Here is a 20,210-nt window from a genome sequence, read left to right on the forward strand (position 1 = left end):
TGTTTTTTATTTATTTTTAATTAATAGGCCTGGGCCAGGCCGGGGTCGGGCCGTTTCAATAATTCAATCTAATAATGTTGTATTAGCGTACTCGCTTGATTTGACACAGCAGAGCACAGTCAGACAAAGAGGAGGAGTGCACAGACACTCCCCCAGCCACACAGTCACACACAGACCCTCACGTGACGTTAGTAGCTGTAGACAGCTCCCGAAGAGAGATAGAGAGAGAAACAAGCCGTTTGTGCCGTGTCCGTCCATGTAGAGAGAGAGTCAAATAGAGAGACAGACAGAGACAGGCTGCGCAGGACGGCCGCGCGGCGACGCAGCACGCGGAACAGAGAGGGAGAGAGATGTGTCATTATATCGTAATATTGGCTTCGGGCCTCGCAACGGGCTCGGGCCAATTAATTTTATAACTCCTCCGGGCCGGACCGGGCACGGGGTCTGCATGTCACGGGCCGGGGAGGGCTTGGGCCGAAATTTCAGGCCCGCGCAGCTCTCTACTCCGGACTCGCCATTTCTGCTACCATGAAACACATGACTCTGCCTTAGCCAATCATAATCGTTTATCTCGTTATGTTAACCCACCCGGTCTCCTCACTTGACAACACTAGTGTAGGCTACGGGTAGTTTACTCAATCATTTCATAGTAACGCACCGCATTTAGCGTTCAGTAACGATAACGGCGTTGTAACGACGGAAACAGTAATGAGTTAGATTACCCCGTTACTGAAAGAATAACGGCGTTACCTAACGCCGTTTTTTTAAACGGCGTTTTCCAAACACTGGACATCATCTAACAGTTCGTATTCATGAGGAGATGTAGGTATGACATCACCTAACAGTACCCCTCCTCTACGGACGCCACCTGGCGTCTGATGAGACTTGCCACGTGAACGGCCAGACCGACGAGACCGACAGACAACTACAGAGGGTGCAGACTCTGAAGGGGAACCCTCAGGGGATGCTGGAGACTCAGAAGGCGCGGCCAAAGCGAATGCTGCAGACTCTGAAGGTGGAGTCTCAGTGGATGCTCCAAACTCGGAAGACGGAGCCAAAGGGGGTGTGGCAGGCTCAGAGAGTGGAGCCCCAGAAGATTCGGCAGAATCTAAAGGCTGAGGAGCCTCAACCAATGTTGCTGTTCCCAAAGGCAGAGCCAAACACAGGTGGGCCCCGGCCAGACTGGGAGGTCAATGGACTGATTCTGCCCCCTGCAGCGGGAGAGAGTCTGGCTGGTAATGGCACCACTGTGGACTAATAGCTAGCAGGGGAAAAAAGGCTCTGTTCTTTACAGCCATCCACCGAGAGTACCATGCAGGCTGGCTTCATTGCACAATCCACATCAATCTTTTTCAGCATGTAGCAACGAGCTAGCGGCTAGCGCTTCTGTTATTGTTTCAAAGGCAGCGGCGCAGGCATTTGAGATCGGCAGATTCAACACGCACAGCAGCCGAGGCATTTGAGATCTCGACATCACCTTCTTCTTCTAATGGCTTTCCGGCAGACACGATGCCTTGCGGCACATTGCTGCCTCTCACAGTTGGATGGTCTCACTCTAGATCTGGTTCTTCTTTCTTTCAAATTTCCAGTGTTTCTCACAGCTCCTCAATCTTGGCTGTTGCGCCTCGTCTCATGTTCCTCCGCTCCTCATCCCTCCTGAGCAACGACGCGCCTTCACCTTCGTGAAGGGGTCCTCCGTTAACTCATTCCCCGCCAGGGTTTCTGACCATTTTCAGTGATTTTCTGTGTCCCACAAAATATGTTCTTCTACAGTTTGACTCTGTAAACACCGAATATCCCAAAAGACAGACAGAGCCTCAGACACCCCTGGTTGCCACGCCGTGAAAAAACTATTTCAGCTCAGCACCAGCGCTTCAAGTGCTCGACATGTTAGTTGAGGGACACGCCCCCAACTTTGCTGTTCCGCTGGTAGAGACCTTCACTGGTAACACCTTCATATGAGAGCTTCTGTGAAAGTAGGGAATCATCCTGTCAGTGAAGGTGTGTGTGGAGGTGTGTATGTGTGTGTTAGTGTCAGGATCAGAGAATGACAGCTTTCCTCTGTCCCAGTCCAGACTCACTCTGATCCTCTGGAGCTTCTTCTTCACTGGGAGAGAAGTCAATGGACTTGGGAATGTGTTGTATTTACCTTTGTCATTATTTAACCACAGTCCATATTTTCCGCGCCAAAACAAACCCTTCCTGTGGGCAGACTCTGATATCACACCCAGGTCCCAGAATAGACTGTCTCCAAACTCAACATCCCAGCTGTGAGTTCCTGAGTTAAAGCCCTCAGAGGCCAAGACAGCGCACCACAGGTCAAACCTCTCTGGGTTGTTGAGAAGCTTGTGTGCCGATCTTCTTATAATGGTCAGATCTTCAGATAGGATGACTGCTGCAGTGTTTGGGTCCAGAATCACAGGAGTGTAAGAGACCTTCTCATTCATCTTTTCCCAGACTCTGAAGCTCAGGTTGTCCAGGTGTTTGGCCTCATCTATCAGAGCTCCTGAGACCAGTTGTGGATCTTCCAGCAGGGGGCGCTGGACTCTTTCCACTGTAGCCTTGTAGCTCTTCAGGACTGAGACATCTTCAGCTCTCCGCTCCTTCTCTATGGCTCTGACTGTGTGTGAAAGAGCTGCTATCTCTCTGCTCAGACCCTCAAACTTCTCCTTCATCGTCTGACTCTTCTGCTCCTCTTCCTCCCTCAGTGAAGCGATCCTGGCCCTCTGTTCCTCTTCTAGAAACTGGTGAAGCTTCTTAAACTCCTGCTTAATCTGCCTCTCTGTGCCTCGTGCCTGGACCTTAATGTGTTCTGCTATTTCATCAAAGTTTCCTTTAACTTCATTAAAGCGCTTCAGTTCCTCCTTGTGATGCTGTGCAGCATTGACAACACACACTGGCAGACACACCACAATCAGACACACACACACCACAACTAAGAGCTTGAGTTTCTCAGAGAGCAGCATGTTGTCCAGGATGTGAACAAGAGCCTTCCCTTTATCACCTCAGCAGGGAAGGATTTATGACATCACTGTTACAGTCACAGACACATTTAGTGACATCACAGATGATGTTTTGACATCATTGTCATCAGTGTTATAAGTACTGGGGTCCTGAGAAAACACCAGAGAGCACTGGAAGAGGAAACTGGTGAAGTGGCCCTATGTATAGCCATGCTAGTCTGGGTATATGACATCACTGGTGATGCCATTACTCATCTCATTCCCAGCTAGTGATGTCACACTTTAAGACACTTGTGACATTGGACACTTGTTCGATGATGTCACCGATGTCATCTTGCGGTGATGATGTCATCAGAGAAGTGTCATCCAGTAGCGGCCAGGAGCCTAGCCGGACCCAGAGGGCCAGAATCTGCACCGGGAGCCGGCCGGCCTGGGGTTGGTGCGAAGCCTCTAAAACAAATGCTATTGCAGTAGTCAATTCTGGAAGTGATGAAAGCATGGATTAGTATTTCGGCAGCAGGGAAGGAGAGTGATGGTGGAGACGAGTTATGTTTTTTAGATGGAAAAAGGCAGTTCTGGTGATGAGTTTGACGTGGTGATCGAATGAGAAGTTGCTGGCAAAGATGACTCCAAGGTTACGGATGTGTGGTGAGGGAGACAGGATGTGTGGTGAGGGAGACAGGGTGGATGTGTGGTGAGAGTGACAGGGTGGATGTGTGGTGAGAGAGACAGCGTGGATGTGTGGTGAGGGAGACAGGGTGGATGTGTGGTGAGGGAGACAGGGTGGATGTGTGGTGAGGCAGACAGGGTGGATGTGTGGTGAGGCAGACAGGGTGGATGTGTGGTGAGGCAGACAGGGTGGATGTGTGGTGAGGGAGACAGCGTGGATGTGTGGTGAGGGAGACAGGGTGGATGTGTGGTGAGGGAGACAGCGTGGATGTGTGGTGAGGGAGACAGGGTGGATGTGTGGTGAGGGAGACAGCGTGGATGTGTGGTGAGGGAGACAGCGTGGATGTGTGGTGAGGGAGACAGCGTGGATGTGTGGTGAGGGAGACAGGGTGGATGTGTGGTGAGGCAGACAGGGTGGATGTGTGGTGAGGGAGACAGGGTGGATGTGTGGTGAGAGAGACAGGGTGGATGTGTGGTGAGAGAGACAGGGTGGATGTGTGGTGAGGGAGACAGGGTGGATGTGTGGTGAGGGAGACAGGGTGGATGTGTGGTGAGGGAGACAGGGTGGATGTGTGGTGAGAGAGACAGGGTGTGGTGAGGGAGACAGGGTGGATGTGTCAAGAGTGAGGCGGAAGGTGTGGGTGGCTTTGGTGAGGTTGTTGGGGCCAATGATGATCATGTCCGATAGCATAAGGCACGCGTTAAGGTGCGCAAACTGGTCCGTAAGCGATACCGCCTGTACGACGATAGGGCCCGCTCCGCCCGCTGGGCGCGCCCACTAGCTCGGCTGCCGCGCGCCCTCACCCGCCCTGCGGCTTGCCCACATACGCAGCTCGGCCGCTGTGCGGCTTCACCCGCAACTCGGCTGCTGCGTGGCCTCGCCTGCTCTATTGGCATGCGCAGTGCACTGCTGACATCACTGATGACATCACACAATTGTTCGAGTGACGATCACTGTCTGTTTCAAATTTTCAAGAGTTGTGAGTCTTCTCCTCTTTCCCATTTTATCATCCTCTTGTTTTCATAATTAATCATAATAATAATAATTAATCATTATTAATAATTATTATACATAATAATGAATCATAATTATTACCCCCGTTAGTTTAGTCAGTCTGTCTATTTGTACATAAAATGCCACAGTCTGTGAACAGAGGATGGAAAGGGAGAGAGTGAAGGAGAAAGGTGTAAGCCAGCTATTTTGGTTACTGGACCCCTCTCCCTCCTATCTCTCTCTCTCATAAACAGTGTTGTAAAAGACATAAAAGCTTGATTGCTCTTTGCTTGAGCTATCTTTATTTAGGCACGAATGATTTCATTGTAACTCACGTCTCCGTGCATGTGTTGATTGTAATCGTGTGACAATAAAGACGGGCTTGTCCGTCTGAAATCGTGAAATCGTGTCTGAGCAAGCAAAAGCATTCGGGTAGCAATCAAGCTAAACCATTAGGGCTGTGCCGATTCACTTATCTCCCGATTCGATACTATCACGATACTTTGGTGCCGATTCGATATATATTGCGATTCACGATTATTGCGATTCTACGATTATTGCGATTCGATATTACGATTTATTGCGATTTTTGTTTATTTTTTTCTTTTATTTTTTCAGTTTGTTTGCTTTTTTACACTAGATTAGAACATGGGAAAAGTTGAATCATACACTAGAGACTGTATATTATATATCATGAGTAGGGCTGGGCGATATAGTTAAAAACAGGGGCGGACTGGGATCATAATTCAGGCCGGGCATTAGATACCAAGCAGGCCAGGCCGATATGGGCCAACGCGCGTGAAATTTGGGCCGTTTGAAGCCAGATTTGGGTCCAATTTTACAATGAGATGCACCCACTTTAACCCTGAAGTGTAATTATTACTTCAGACTAACTAATAAAGTAATAAAACCACTAGTAAACCAGTAGGCGGCGCCTGGCCTGCTGTTCAGTGAGTGGCCTGACTGCAAGCACCCAAAAAAAAAAAAAAAAAAAAAAAAATTTTTTTTTTTTTTTTTTTTTTTTTTAATTTGCGATTATCGATTCTGGAATAAAAGATCGATCCAAAAAATCGTGACATTAAAAATCGCGATACTTAGGTGAATCGATTTTTTCCCCCACCCCTATAAACCATGCTACTGTGTCTTTGTCATCCTTGCCTTTGTAGGAACTATCTCTTGCACCAGTGGGCACAATGATTCCCCGTGAAGAGAACAGAGCAGAAAATGAGAATCCCCTCTCTGTATCTGTCTTTCTGTGTCACTCTCTCTCCCTTTCCCTCCTCCGGTCGGTCAATGACTGTGTTTACATGGACTTGAGTATCCCGGTTATGAGGCTTATCCTGGTTTTGATCATATTCGGAATATGGCGTTTACATGGAAGAGAGAGAAAGCAGGTTATTCATATCCCTGTATACATGATCAGTAGTAGTATCCTGGTTACTGATCACTGCATGCTATTGTCTCCAAACACAGTCTCACAAAAAATTGTAAAATAGCTACGTTTTGGACCAACGTTGCTATGTTACAATTTCGGCTCCAAAATTGTAAAATGGTAACGTTCTGAGATCTTAGGGTTAGGGTTAGGGTAGGGGGAGGGGTTAGAAACAGAAAATCTCTGTAAACCACGCCCAAACCACGCCCACCCCTGTAGAAACGTACGTTACCATTTTACAGTTTCAGAGCCGAAATTGTAACATAGCAACGTTGGTCCAAAAACGTTGCTATTTTACTATTGTTTTGAAAATCCACCCACAGAAAGTGCCAAATTGGTAACACTTTATTGGGATAGTCCACAGAGTATTTGTCACATTTCAACAGCTTATTAGTTGACATTTGCACATTTTAAAAACAGAAACAGATCAAATGAAAAAAATGCAAACAACAAAATACTGTGCAGGTAGATATATCGGTTATCGGCCGATGATATTGACCGACTGATATATCAGTCAGTTTATGCTGTTTCAAGCTCAGTTGACCTCCCACCCAGGCTGAAAACAGACGGTCTTGTCCTCATGCTGCTGTAAGTTACTTTAATGAGGTACTTGAAGGATAAAGTGCTCAACATGTCCTGTTCTGTTAAAAGCCAGTTCCACTGCAGCACTTCTCTGTCTGCGCTGACCTCTGCCCTGTAACTCATAACAAGTCGCACAGTGTTTGAACAGGCCGAGCTGTAACAGATCCAACGTGGCGTAGAACCGTCGTCCAGAGTAAACAACTCCCAGAGCAAATCTCCTTCTCTGTGTAAGATCAGCTCATCTGTCTGTCTGCTGTGCTGAGCCGCGGCGCACCACCCGGGCCAAAATCTGATATGGAAAAGTATGAAATGTGTCCTCCATTTTCACCCAGGACTCGCGTGGTGAATACACTACACATTGGGTTGTATCTTCTTTTAGGAGGTGTTCCCTTGTTACTGGGAACGTGAAGCGGGGGCGTTGGGTTGGGGGGGGGGGGGGGGGGGGGTTGGTGCGGTGGGAGGGGGGTGGCTGGATATTGATGGCGAGAAGCGAGCCCGTGACCGGAGAGATTGCCACCACTGAGGTGCCCTTGAGCAAGGCCCTTAATCCCAACCGCTCCAGTGGAGCTGCTCAGCAGTGGCCAGCAGATCACACTACTGTGTTTGTACTGGTCAACTTCCAGGTATGTGTGTGTGTGTGTGTGTGTGTGTGTGTGTGTGTGTGTGTGTGTGTGTGTGTGTGTGTGTGTGTGTGTGTGTGTGTGTGTGTGTGTGAATGTGAACATGTGAAAAGAGAGAGAGAGAGAGCATTGCTCTCAGTGGCACTCGCCCTGTATAAATAAAGCGAATAAGAAAAAGCAGTAAAAGTAGGAGCCACTGAAGCGCTGTGTTTGCAGCCTGGGCTTGTTAATCATATCTGTTTGAACAGGCTGAGCTCACACACAAGGCTTCTCCTGTAAACTTCTTGTTTGGTTGTCTGTAATTCACCTTATGTAGCCACGTCCATTTGACCCGGTTGTGTGGTCGTGTGACGACTTCCGGCTAAAAAAAAAAGAAAAAGGCCGGCTGCTCCAATATCATCTAACTCTGAATTAACTGCCGGAGGAAATAAAACTAAACCTAGAAATTAAGGGTTTTAATAAAAACGTCAAAGACTGGTTGAAGCTCCAACAGGTTTGTACACACTCTTAGGAGTGTGTACAATAAGCACACACTTTTAACTAAACTGAACATAATTTGAACTGTCTTAACTGTGATATTTGAATTGTTACTGTACTGACATTTGACCTGAATTTTACGTTTAGTAGCCTATCTGATCTTTGCTATGTGTCTTTTTATTGTATTTTGCTGTATTTTTGTGTATTATTATTTTTATTTTACAGGAATGTCGGGTTACATCTAGGGACTGGCATTGCAAACTAGCCCTGGGCTATACATGCTTTGGTACAACACATCATAGGTTTATTGACATTTTATGTTGTGAACACTATGGCTCTGTCTGTAACGCAAGGAAACGAGGAATTAAGGTGGCAATTCTAGGTAGGAAGTTGTCATTTTTATGTTTTAGGCTGTCTGAAACCAGTTTTATACAAAAGGTGACTGAATTTGCAACCTTTCCAGGTACCTATTTTGGCCCAATTCGTAAGGAACCATCAGTGGTACCTTTGGTGGGTTAGGGTATACCATGATGCATTGCGACCCTTCCAATCGACGAAGAAGAATGACGCTCTTCCCCCGGAATTTCCGTTAATGGCGGCGCCCAGAAAACCTACCGCATCAGAAAAAAGCTAAACAACTATTGGCTAAATAACGAACATCATCACTTTCTTTGGATTTTTATTTTAGCATGGTCAATAACGTCAACCATTACTTCATTTTACTGCGACAGTTTGTTATTAGGGTGTCTGAAAAGTCACTTTTGCGGGTCAGTAGGAAACGTCCTACTTGACTGCGATCTGGACAGCCTAGCAAGGTTCCTAACCAGGTTGCGCAGCAGCCAGCCAGGACTACAGTAACGTTAACGTAACTACGCAAGCAAGCCGAATAGCAGCATGGCAGACGACGGTGCGTTCACCTTCAAGTGTAAGTTGAGTTTAACTTTTTAACCGTGCTTTATTAAATGATTAGCTGTCATAACTTAGGTACTCGTTTGTTGGTGAATATGTAACGTTTCCTGTAACGTTATATCGATAGGAAGAAATCATTTAGGTAACGTTATGCACGTGTTGTTAACGTTAGCTACCAGTATGCAGTCATGTTTTGGATTTTTAGCTAGTGGCAGCGACCGTCCGTTTGCTGTTGACACTGGCAACTGATTTATTTTATAGGGACAAAACAAGATACAGCTAAGCTGATCAAGTCCAGGATGCAGCACAGCCAAGTTTTCACGGGGGGCAGGAATTCGGCCTGCGATGGATGGAAGTAAGTTACACACCTAGTACTGTTGTACTGTACAACAGTGAACACCACCGATTATTATGCTCTGGGTGAAGCTTTAGGAAGGACAGAATAGCCAGTAACGTTATGCCCATTTCTCCTGAAACTAGGGTTACTTGTCAACATATGCCATTTCTCCTTGCCATAGTAGACCTGAGTGTATAGCACACTAGCAACACCCACGTTGTAAGTTAAATCATTGGTTTTACTACATTTATGTGATATTCTGTTTGTGTTTTGTGTATGTGTGTGTTTTGCAGACAAGTACTTGCTGAGATTGGGCTGGAGGGTAAAGTTGATTGGAAAACTGCCCACAAGAAATGGGACAACCTGAAGACCCATTACAAGGTATTCATTGTATAGAGCAGTTGTTCTCAAATGGGGGTCCGGGGACCCCCAGGGGTCCGTGGCACTTTGCAAGGGGGTCCGCGAAAAAGTTTTCAGGAAAATAAAAATAAAAACGTTTTTGTTGTTGCAAAAGCTTCATAGTTCAACGGAAATATGTTATGCTTTAAATCTAAAATGGTTCAAATGATTACATTCTAATCTAACAAACCTATCAATTTAAAAGTCGAGCACGTTACCGTGGAAACAATAAAGCTTAGCCCAAAATCACAAATCAGAATGAGGGGGTCCCCGGTATATTTTCTATCTTGTAAGGGGTCCTTGGCTGAAAAACATTTGAGAACCTCTGGTATAGAGCATTAGCCACAGGCCACCCTATGTCAGTACTGCAACGCAAGTGTCTTTTGTTTACTTTATGCACTGTTGTCTAGAAACTGAAGGATCCACCAACCGGTAGTGGTACGGACCGTGGTGAAGCCACACCGGCCACCTGGCCTTGGTACACCCTGATGGACCAGGCCCTGGGGAAGAAGCATTCGATTACGCCTGCGGTGGTCCGGGCCACGTTGCCATTGGAGGGTGTGCCAAAGCCAGCAGCTGGACAGGAGAAAGGCGATGGAGCACAGGAGGAGGAGGCGGAGGCTGGAGGGTCAGGAGGTGGAGAGAGAGAGGCAGGAGAGCCAGAAAGACCACAAGAAATGGCCCCGGCCCCAGCACAGAGGAAGCGGCGTCGCCTCGCCGATCTGATTGAGGAGGAGATGGAGCGTGAACGAGAGAGGCAGGCGCAGAGGAGGAGGGATGAGGCAGAGCGATCCGATAGACTCTTCTCTATCCTAGAGAGATTTATGGATAGGCGTTGAGCATTTTCTTTCTAACTTATTTTTAGTTTAAAGGAGAATATTTAATCCAGAAGTGTTGGTACACAACCTGTGTACCAACACTTCTGGATTAAATATTCTCCCTAAAAAGTAACCAGTAAGCTCCTTTTTCCACTTTTGATTCTATGTTGACTTTGAGCTTGCTTGCTGCCACTTTCTCTGCTCCTAGTTTAAAGGAGAACAATGCTGATTTATTTTGCACATGATCTCAGACATCTGAAAACTGCAAACAGTTTTGCAGGCATTCATTTAGGTTGACATTTATTGAGAGTTGGTCTGTGTTCATTTGTGGAGGCAGTGAAGTCATTCATGGACAAATGACATCACTCACTTGAACTCAAATTAACTTTAAAATCTGTCAAACTAAATGAATGCCTGCAAAATTGTTTAGAGTTTTCAGACATTTGTGAGATCATGTGCAAAATAAATCAGCATGGTTTTTCAGTGAAGTTCTCATTTGCATTTTGTTTCATAAACAATGCAGATTGATCTCACACATATCTGACAACTGTAACCAATTCTGCATGCATTTATTTAGACAGTTATTGAGAGTTGATCTGTGTTAAGTTGTGGAGGCAGTGTTGTCATTAATGACATCACTCAACTTAACTCAAAATCAACTGTCAATAACTGTCAAATGAATGCCTGTGAAACGGTTTAGTTTTCAGATATTTGTGAGATCTTGTGCAAAATAAATCAGCATGGTTTTTCAGTGAAGTTCTCATTTGCATTTTGTTTCATAAACAATGCAGATTGATCTTGCACATGATCTCACACATATCTGACAACTGTAACCAATTCTGCATGCATTTATTTAGACAGTTATTGAGAGTTGATCTGTGTTAAGTTGTGGAGGCAGTGTTGTCATTAATGACATCACTCAACTTAACTCAAAATCAACTCTCAATAACTGTCAAATGAATGCCTGTGAAACAGTTTAGTTTTCAGATATTTGTGAGATCATGTGCAAAATCATTCAACCTTTTTTTTTCCTCTCTGAAGGTCTCGTTTAAGATGATTTCATGTTGGTCTTTTGACCTTTTACTTAGGTTGAATCAACCCAGTTCTGTATCTACAAATGTGTGATTTTTCACCCAAGCCTTGTTTTTGTAGTAGTTCAATAGCTTAGCAGTTGAAAAATTTCAGATATGACAAACTTAGTCTGTTTAAAATGAAAGAAAATACTGTTGAAATAAGTTAGACAAGGACCTAACTGTATTGTTTTCTACCATGTTTTGGAAAATAAACACGTTTTGTTAAACCAGCAAATTGCTCAATTTCAAATATTACAGCAAACTGAAACTCAAATATTGCAACTGATTAAATCATGTTTATTATACAACCCATTTACAAACTATTTACAACAAATTTAATAAGAATTACTATTTACAATAATACAAGGTCACCTGTGGTTTGTATCCAAACTGAGGAGAACAGAGAGGCAGAGCCTCTAGCCAGCAGCTCAACTGAACAGATGAAAACATAAGCTGATGGAGAGGACTGTGGAGTATCAGAACCAGCCAGGATCTTAGATCCAGCTAGTAATTTACAACCAACTCGTGATGACAAGACTTCAGACTCTTCTGAACCGGAGACTGAACACAGTGATGAAGAATGGATGGAAACTAGTGAACCTTATTCAGGTTTAGACTCACAGAAAAACAGTGAAGTTCTTAGGAAGAAACACGTCAGCTGCTCAGATTGTGGTAACATTTTTTGTGATAAAGCACAGTTGAAAAGACACATAATAGTAACAACAAATTTAGGAGAATTAGCAACACAAACAAGTGAGGGGGTACTACTCGCATGGCAAAACAGCTCAAGGGGTACACAAAACAAAAAACCCTCAACTGAAAATGGGTTCTCAGTGCCGTGCGTAGCCATGTCCACCGACCACACCCTGGAGAGCGCTAACTTGTGCTGACAGACGGTCACGCAGGCCGTTCCCGTTCATCTCTCCGGCGACTTGTGCCTCGCCCTCGTCATCATCTTCAGCAGGGTCTGGCACATCTTCCTCCTCCATGACGTCACCCACTCCCAGGCAGATGTTGTGCAGCGTGGCGCATGCCATGATGACATCAGGAACAAAGGTGGAGTGTACCTTAGAGTGAAAGCAAAGATTAATTCAAGGATAATGTAGTATTTTCTTTGAATTTGCTCACTTGCTGCTGTCATTCTCACAGTTTGTCAGCAATGAAAAAGAAAATTACCTCCAGGGCCTGCAGGAAGATGGCTCTCCACCGGGTCTTCATCATTCCAAAGGCTCGCTCGATGATGCTGCGAGCCCTGGCATGGTGGGTGTTGAAGCGCTCCCTCTCTACACCTCTGACAGGTCTCCTGAAAGTAGGGATGCACCGATATGAACATTTTGGCTGATACCGATATTAACATTGCTGTTATAGCCGATATTTACGATCTATATAAAAACACATTTCCATGATAATCAAATTTGGTATATACCGGTACTGAAAAAACATGTAAACACTGATTTTGAAAAAGTAATGCATGTCTTTATTTGAAAAACATTTTGGAAAAGCCCATAAATCATAGATTTCCTGCATTATTTCCTCTCAATGTGAAAAGTTTTTTACGATAACAGATATTAACCTCTGACCGATACTGATTTGTAAAAAAAAAAACATCGGCTGATATCGATATGATTGCCGATATCGTGTACCTGAAAGGAGTTATAAGGGCCAGTGGTCGCTCCAAACAGGGGTAGCCACTGTCCCCGAGGAGGAAAGTGCCAGGGGGAGGGTAGGCAGAGCGGTAGATGGGACTTCGCCGCAGCACCCTTGCATCATGGACCGACCCCGGTGATCCCACATAGAGGTCCATGAACCGCCCCCTGCTGTCACACACCGCCTGCAGCTGGATGGAACAAAACATCTTTCTGTTCCTGTACAGGGGTTAAAGCAAGAAACACAAGAAAATATTATTATTATTATTATTATTATTATATCAAACTAAATGAACGACTTCAAAGCAGTTTACAGTTTTCTGATATAATACTGATGTTCTAATGATACAAAGCTGGTTGAAAATGGGCGGAGTGTTCCTTTAAGCCTTGCCTGTAGCATTGCGCGTCCTCTTCTCCAGGAGCCTTGATCCTAACATGACAGCCGTCAATCGCCCCACGGGCATTCCTGAACACTGGGTGCCTGGCCAGGCGAGCGAAGCCATCGCCGACTGCCCTGTGCTCCTCCTCCGTCTGTGGCAGACGGATCACCTGAGGGGCAACGCTGAGGAGTTCCCCCGCCATCCGGTGGACCAGCAGGTGGACTGTGGAGCGCGGGATGTCAAAAGCCCTGGATGTCACCCTATAGGTACAGATGGAGATTGAGACTGTCACGCGATAAAAGCAATATGTTACGAATGTATTATCGACTCGTCTTTCCACCAGATAATAGAAAAGTATTGATAGTGGTATCGATAAAGACTCACAGATCTTTAAGCCATTGAATTGAATTTATTTGCCACAATATGCAAGATTACATACGAGGAATTTGTCTTAGTGTTCAGTATGCCCGAAAATGTAATTAATATCAGTAAAAATTTACTACCCCATCCTTACCTGTAGGACGCACCAGCTGCCAGCCAAAAGAGGAAGACCAGCACTTCCAGCTCTGGTCCCCAGCCATGGTGCCGCTGAGGGTCCATTGTTTGGAGGAGGGCTGTGATGGACAGGATTCATACAGCTTTATACGAATAAAATTCAAGAACTAAAATAAAATATTTCCCAATCTTTCAACACTTTGTACGAACCCTGGATGGAGCCTCGGTGGAGCCGGAAGTCTGGACGTGTGTCCTCCCCGTCAAAGTATATGCGCAGAAGGGGCACGTGCATGTTAAGCCGGCAGTAGGTGGTCAAGATCTCCTGTTGGGGGAGGTGTACATTTTAAAACTGATGAAATCTGTTGAAAGTTTAAGCCGTTTATGTCAACCAATAATTTATTTGCCATATGCATACACATTTATTTATTTCCTATGATAAAAATGGGCCATGTGATTTTAAATGTCTATTTATGGTATTATCTTATTCTATAAAGAGTGACATATTAACCAAAGTATACAGTGGTGAACATTTAACCATCTCAATGTTAAATGTTTAATCAATTACTGTACCCATCTGTCTTCAATTGTATTAAATCCTAATACCTCAATTTACCAATCTGTGTTATAATTTATTAAACTGTGATTGATCTGAATTGAATTGAATCATGTAAACTATCTTGGTCGCTATCAGTCATGTGGGAATGGTGTGGGATGTGGTTCACCTATAGATAGCATCCTAGTTCGTCTTTGAGACATTTTACCCGCTAAATATGTGTTGGTGCAATGGCCTATACCCTGGGCACAAGTCAATAGACCAAATCACCGTGACGTCACCATGTAAACAAATTTACTTCCGGGTACCACTTGGGGAAGGCGGCAGGTTTAAATGTGCGTGTTGTCAAATAAATGCTGTCAAACCCTCTCGTTGTTTTCAGCCGACTACTTTCAATTTAAATGGTTAAACGGTTGGTAAACATGCTTGTCCGACGTATCTAGCCTTTCTTCTGTGTTTGTTTTATGTAGTGTTAGCTAGCTAATAACGTTTGTTTGTCTGTCAAACTCGCTGTTTTTTTGCAGTCGTTAACGTTACAGAGTAACCTCGCGTCACCAGGCTCTTCTCGGCGAGAAAGCCTGGTACAGACAGAGATACTGACGCCACGTCAATTTAATGTAGCTTCAAGTCTACTCTAGTCTGGTCCAACAGGTAAATTAGCTAGTCTGGTCTCCACTAACGTTAGTGAAAGTGTTGTTATGAATGATATTAAACAACAACACAACACGGAAGAACCATTTTTGTCTTCTTTGTCTGTTTTTGTCTTCAACACATCAGTTTGTGCCGTCCACCGCCATTATAATGTGTGGACCCAGGGGTACCCGGAAGTAAAAGTAAACATCCCGGTGATTTGGTCTATAGCATACCGGTACTAACTTCACCACACCAGAGCATTCCAGCATCTGATACCAACTAGCGTGAATCAGTAAGCCACACAAACGAATGAATGAAAATGAGTGAAACACGTCCACACCGCACTTGTGCTTGTCAACAAAATGTAGCCTACACATTTAACCGTTACAAAAGGTGACATGTTGGTCAAGTATTGGCAATCATATTTTTTCTTTAAATTTCCTTATAAAGTTAGCTAGCAACTTCGCTAACTAACGCTAACACGTTAGCGTCATGCTAATGCTAGGCCTACCTCGTTTCGGTCTGTAGATGCAAGTGCTGCCCAACGCCTCAAACGTATCATCCTCACTCTGTCCTCTTCGGCCTCTTCCTCCGCCTGGTCATTGAAATAAAAATGAATAATAATACAAATAAAAATAAAAAGTATCTCCTCTTCTTCCATGGTAAGTGTGTGTGACAGTCTGGAACCCGCCAAGTCTTTTCAAGTCAACGCTGTTCTTCAGGAACCAGTGAACCCGTCTTCTTCTTCTTTTTCATTCAAGTTTCCGGCAGTGTAGACGTTACTAGGCGTATCACTGCCCTCTACAGGACAAGGATAAAACTGCTACCTTAAACCGTTAGGCTGTCTGAAACTAGTTATTTTTCAGTCACCTATTATTAAAATTAGCTACCTAATTAACCAGGTACCTATTCAGGTATCAGGTGATATTCAGTTTCCTTGCGTTACAGACAGAGCCTATATGTACGTGTACCTGTCCCTATTCAAATAAACAAATAAATGAAATGAAACTAATAATTTAGTCAATTGTATGTAACATACCAAATAAAAGCAAACGGCAATGTCTAAGAATGCAACGCCATGTAACTGGCTCGTTAAGTCTCGCATTCCAGGGAATTACGTTAACGTCTGCGGGTCTTATTGACAAGTGGCTCGAGCGCTCGGAGGAGAGAAAACTATCTGAAGCTTTCTTTGTTGGAGTTCAGGTATGTTTTACAATAAAGTGCTCGTCATTGTCCACGATAACGTTATCTGACCTGGCTAAAGCCCAATTTATGCTTCGTCTGCCGACACTTTTGAAACGGTCGCCGACAGAAATGAGGACTTGAGTCGACACTTTCAAGTGTCTGCGAGCAGCGTCTGCTACCTGGTGAAATGTCTAGTGTCGCTGACTACGTCACATAATGTCGCGCAAGTCTGATTGGCTATATAGACGGGCACGCGCGACTTCCTTGTTTTAGTTTTCGCTGAAATGAAATTAATGAGCGTGTCCCCGGTATTTTTATCAGCATGTCCTTGATGTATGACTTAGTGAAAATCACAAAGAACACCGTGACCAACTTCCCAGAGAGAGAGGAGGTGATTGTGTGGTTGTGTGTCGTTATATGCGGCTGCAGTTACATCTTGCCTCCGACGTGGCTTCACTGACAGCGTTCCCTCTCTTGGCTGTCTGCACTGCACTAGTTCTCTGCCTCCCTCTGTCTCTAGCGTCACGTGACCATTGCGCCGCGGAGAGAAGCATAAATGCAGCAACATGAGCGACACTTTATTTTTCGTCTGCGACCATGTGCTGAGCGACACTTTCTAATAAGTATAAATTAAGCTTAACAGTGGATACTCGCTTGCTTGCTGTGTACCGAGCTCAAAGTAGTAGGCTACGTTCTTTGTTTTACCCCCTGCACTGTCCGCTCCAAAAACAACTCTCTTCTTCTGACGTTCTTTTCTATTTCGCGCCGTGACCGCCGGAAGTGTTAACACGACCCGGAAGAATTTGGCCCACCCCCACGTCTGAACATAAGGTGAATAGGTTTTATAGGCTTGGTGGATCTTGATGCTGCTGATCTTCTGTTGCTGTTAACACCTGGAGCAGATCTTACCTGTCATGTGTTGTTTGTCTGCATGTCTTTGATTCAAGACATGCAGACCCACAGACAGTTTGTAATCACAGTTATAACACTAGCTGTGTTTCCATTACAGGTTTTCGCAAAATAATTGCGATATTTCTACAACTTCGACAATGTACAATTGCGACTTGTAGGCGTTTCCATTGAAGTTGAGTTTGGTCTGACGGCGCACACACCTGAACGCAATTCCCCGTTGCTGCAGCTGCCACAGTGATTACGCACGGGGATCTGCCCCAAATCCCGTCCCCTGCATGCTCAAATCCAACCAATGGTCAATGCAAATCACCACATGAAGTTACAACGCATATAAACGAGCCTGATTATCAATTCAAAAGAAATGAGTGTCGTACCCTGCCCCAACATGTTGCTGGCTGCGGTGAATGCAGTGAGCGCGCGAGAGGCAGAGGAAAAAAGGTAGCCTACAACTGCGCGCACACAGACAGGCAGCCTGTCACCATGGAGCGATTTCTGTCATTAAACATGATCTATTTTCCCCAGCTCCGCTTTTGCACAACACTCGTCTTTCTGCTAGGTAGCGTTGCTTAAAAGTTTTCCACTTGCTGCGGAGGTTTTGCCACGGCTTATCGAACCCTTTCTCCCTCATTTTCCTTTCATTTTCCGCTCCTTTTCCAAAGGAGAAGATGGGTCACATGACGTGCAAATGCGAAAAATGTGTTTCCATTCCACTTTTGCGATAAACTGCTATATCGACACGTCTGAAAGACCACCTCATGAGAGCGCAAAAACGTTTTGCGATATTTGGGAGGTTTTTCGAAATTTACCTGTTTCCATTGCCCGATTTTTATTGCGATATTTAGATTTTGCGCATTTCTGAGTGTAATGGAAACACGACTACTGAGACCCAAAGACAGTTTTCACACAAGTACTTAAATGGAAATGTTGTTTTAAATGGAAATCGCTGTCAGAAAATGACAAAGAGATTCTCTGGAAAGTCATGTTCACACAATTCTTACCTCCGCTGCAAAAAATGATGAGCTGAGCAAGAGATTTTACTGTACGTCAGTGGAAGTTAGTTTAAGCAGTGTATGTGCAGCACTTGCTTTTGATGGCTACAAGAAACTGGCTTTGTCACTTTCACGACAAAATGTCTCCATAGATTATTGAAATGATCATTCTTTTTTTTTTCCATATTTTATTTGAGATTTTTCATAACAATAACAAGACAAAGAAACATGCTCAGACACACACATATACACACACAAAAACAAACCAACAAAACAAAACAAAAAAGGTACATAGCTACCAGCCGCATAATGTGCTTATGTGCTCGTGAGAAATGTGCCTGAGATCCCAGGCAAGGGCTCCATGAGAGAGCAGTCAGGCGAGTCATCCGTCACCTCTAACCTCATCAAGGTAGGCTAGGAACGGGTCCCAAATGGTTGAAATCTTATGAAGTGAATTGGTCCTCAGGAACCTAAGTCTCTCCATCCTTATAACAGAGGTCATGTCCGCCAACCACAGTTGGAAAGAAGGTGAAGAGGAGGACTTCCATTCCTTCAAAATAAGTTTTTTGGCAACAATTGTCCCCTGTGTGTCAGAGACTGCTGCACAGCTGTAGGGAAGTTCAGAGAGGACTCCGAGCAGCCGAAGATGGCGAGTTCTGCCTCCGGCTGAAGGGTTATTTTGTAGGCCTTGGAGTACCAGTCAAATATTTTGGCCCAAAATTCTGTTAGTGAAGGGCAGAACCAGAAGGCATGAGACAGAGTCCCCTACGAGACCTGACACCTGTCACACAGTGGCGCGACAGAGGGGAAGATCCTGTGCAATTTATGCTTGGAATAGTGAAGACGGTGAGTGACTTTAAATTGGATCAGCTGGTGCCTGCTATTAACTGTGCAGAGCTGTATCACAGACAGACTCCTTTCCCAAATAACGTCAGACAAATCAATACCAGGTTCCCCCTGCCACGCTTCTCTAATCCTCTCAGTTGAGGCCATGGTGCAGTTGTCAAACAGACATACAAATCTAGAGACAAGATGCCTGGAGTGAGGAGGGCTCAGCAGTACTGAAATAATCATTCTTGAGTCACCAAGACTCGCAAACAACTTGATGGAACATAAAGAAAGAAATTATTCTTGATGTTTTGATGCAATCAAATCAACATAATACAACATTCTTCACTTGGGCAAAATCACTGGTCCATGCAGTGAGGTCTTATGTCCACTAGTCTTGCATAGCCGGACGTATCTCCACACTTTGTTGTAGTGCTGGCCCAGCACTGGAGTGTGTGTGTGTGTGTGTGTGTGTGTGTGTGTGTGTGTGTGTGTGTGTGTGTGTGTGTGTGCGTGTGTGTGTGTTGGGGGGAGGGGTCTTGTTTGTATTTCATTAAACCAATCACAATTGCCCTGGATGTGCACGTACCGTAGCTCAACCAACGTCAAGCTCTCAACAGCAAGGTAACACTCAATCAGAATTCTGATTCTTCAATCAGAATCAGAATAAGCTTCATTGGCCAAGTATATGTACACAATTCAGAGATGCTCACAAGTCACTTTTTGCAAGTCCATAGTCAAGTCTCAAGTCTTTCATCACAAGTCCAAGTCAAGTCTCAAGTCTCTTATGAATGAGCGTTCTAACATCTGCTGCATGCAATCCAGTCTGCTTAGAACTTATTTTTGTGATGTGATGTGATGTTTCTCCTCACAGCAGTCTGCAGTGAGGCTTCTCCTCACAGCAGTCTGCAGTGAGCAGGCTTCTCCTCACAGCAGTCTGCAGTGAGGCTTCTCCTCACAGCAGTCTGCAGTGAGCAGGCTTCTCCTCACAGCAGTCTGCAGTGAGGCTTCTCCTCACAGCAGTCTGCAGTGAGGCTTCTCCTCACAGCAGTCTGCAGTGAGCAGGCTTCTCCTCACAGCAGTCTGCAGTGAGCAGGCTTCTCCTCACAGCAGTCTGCAGTGAGGCTTCTCCTCACAGCAGTCTGCAGTGAGCAGGCTTCTCCTCACAGCAGTCTGCAGTGAGCAGGCTTCTCCTCACAGCAGTCTGCAGTGAGCAGGCTTCTCCTCACAGCAGTCTGCAGTGAGCAGGCTTCTCCTCACAGCAGTCTGCAGTGAGGCTTCTCCTCACAGCAGTCTGCAGTGAGGCTTCTCCTCAC

General features: G+C 45.1%; 1 protein-coding gene and 1 long non-coding RNA gene across 2 annotated transcripts in view; one reads left to right on the forward strand and one right to left on the reverse strand.

Annotated features, from left to right (window-relative positions):
* Positions 1-20,210, forward strand: part of LOC310795041 — a 664,395-nt gene that overhangs the window by 435,430 nt on the left and 208,755 nt on the right. The gene's annotated exons all lie outside the window — the stretch shown is intronic.
* Positions 12,104-13,129, reverse strand: LOC310794369 (putative nuclease HARBI1; the record flags this gene model as incomplete). Its single annotated transcript, XM_083656357.1, has 3 exons — positions 12,917-13,129; positions 12,450-12,576; positions 12,104-12,340 (listed from the first exon to the last, which is right to left on the reverse strand). Exons 1-3 carry the CDS (start codon positions 13,126-13,128, stop codon positions 12,104-12,106), a joined length of 576 nt encoding a protein of 191 aa, XP_083512483.1. The 5' UTR covers position 13,129.

This window comes from Poromitra crassiceps (assembly GCF_964638095.1).
Source record: "Poromitra crassiceps genome assembly, chromosome: 20".
Classification (NCBI taxonomy): domain Eukaryota; kingdom Metazoa; phylum Chordata; class Actinopteri; order Beryciformes; family Melamphaidae; genus Poromitra; species Poromitra crassiceps.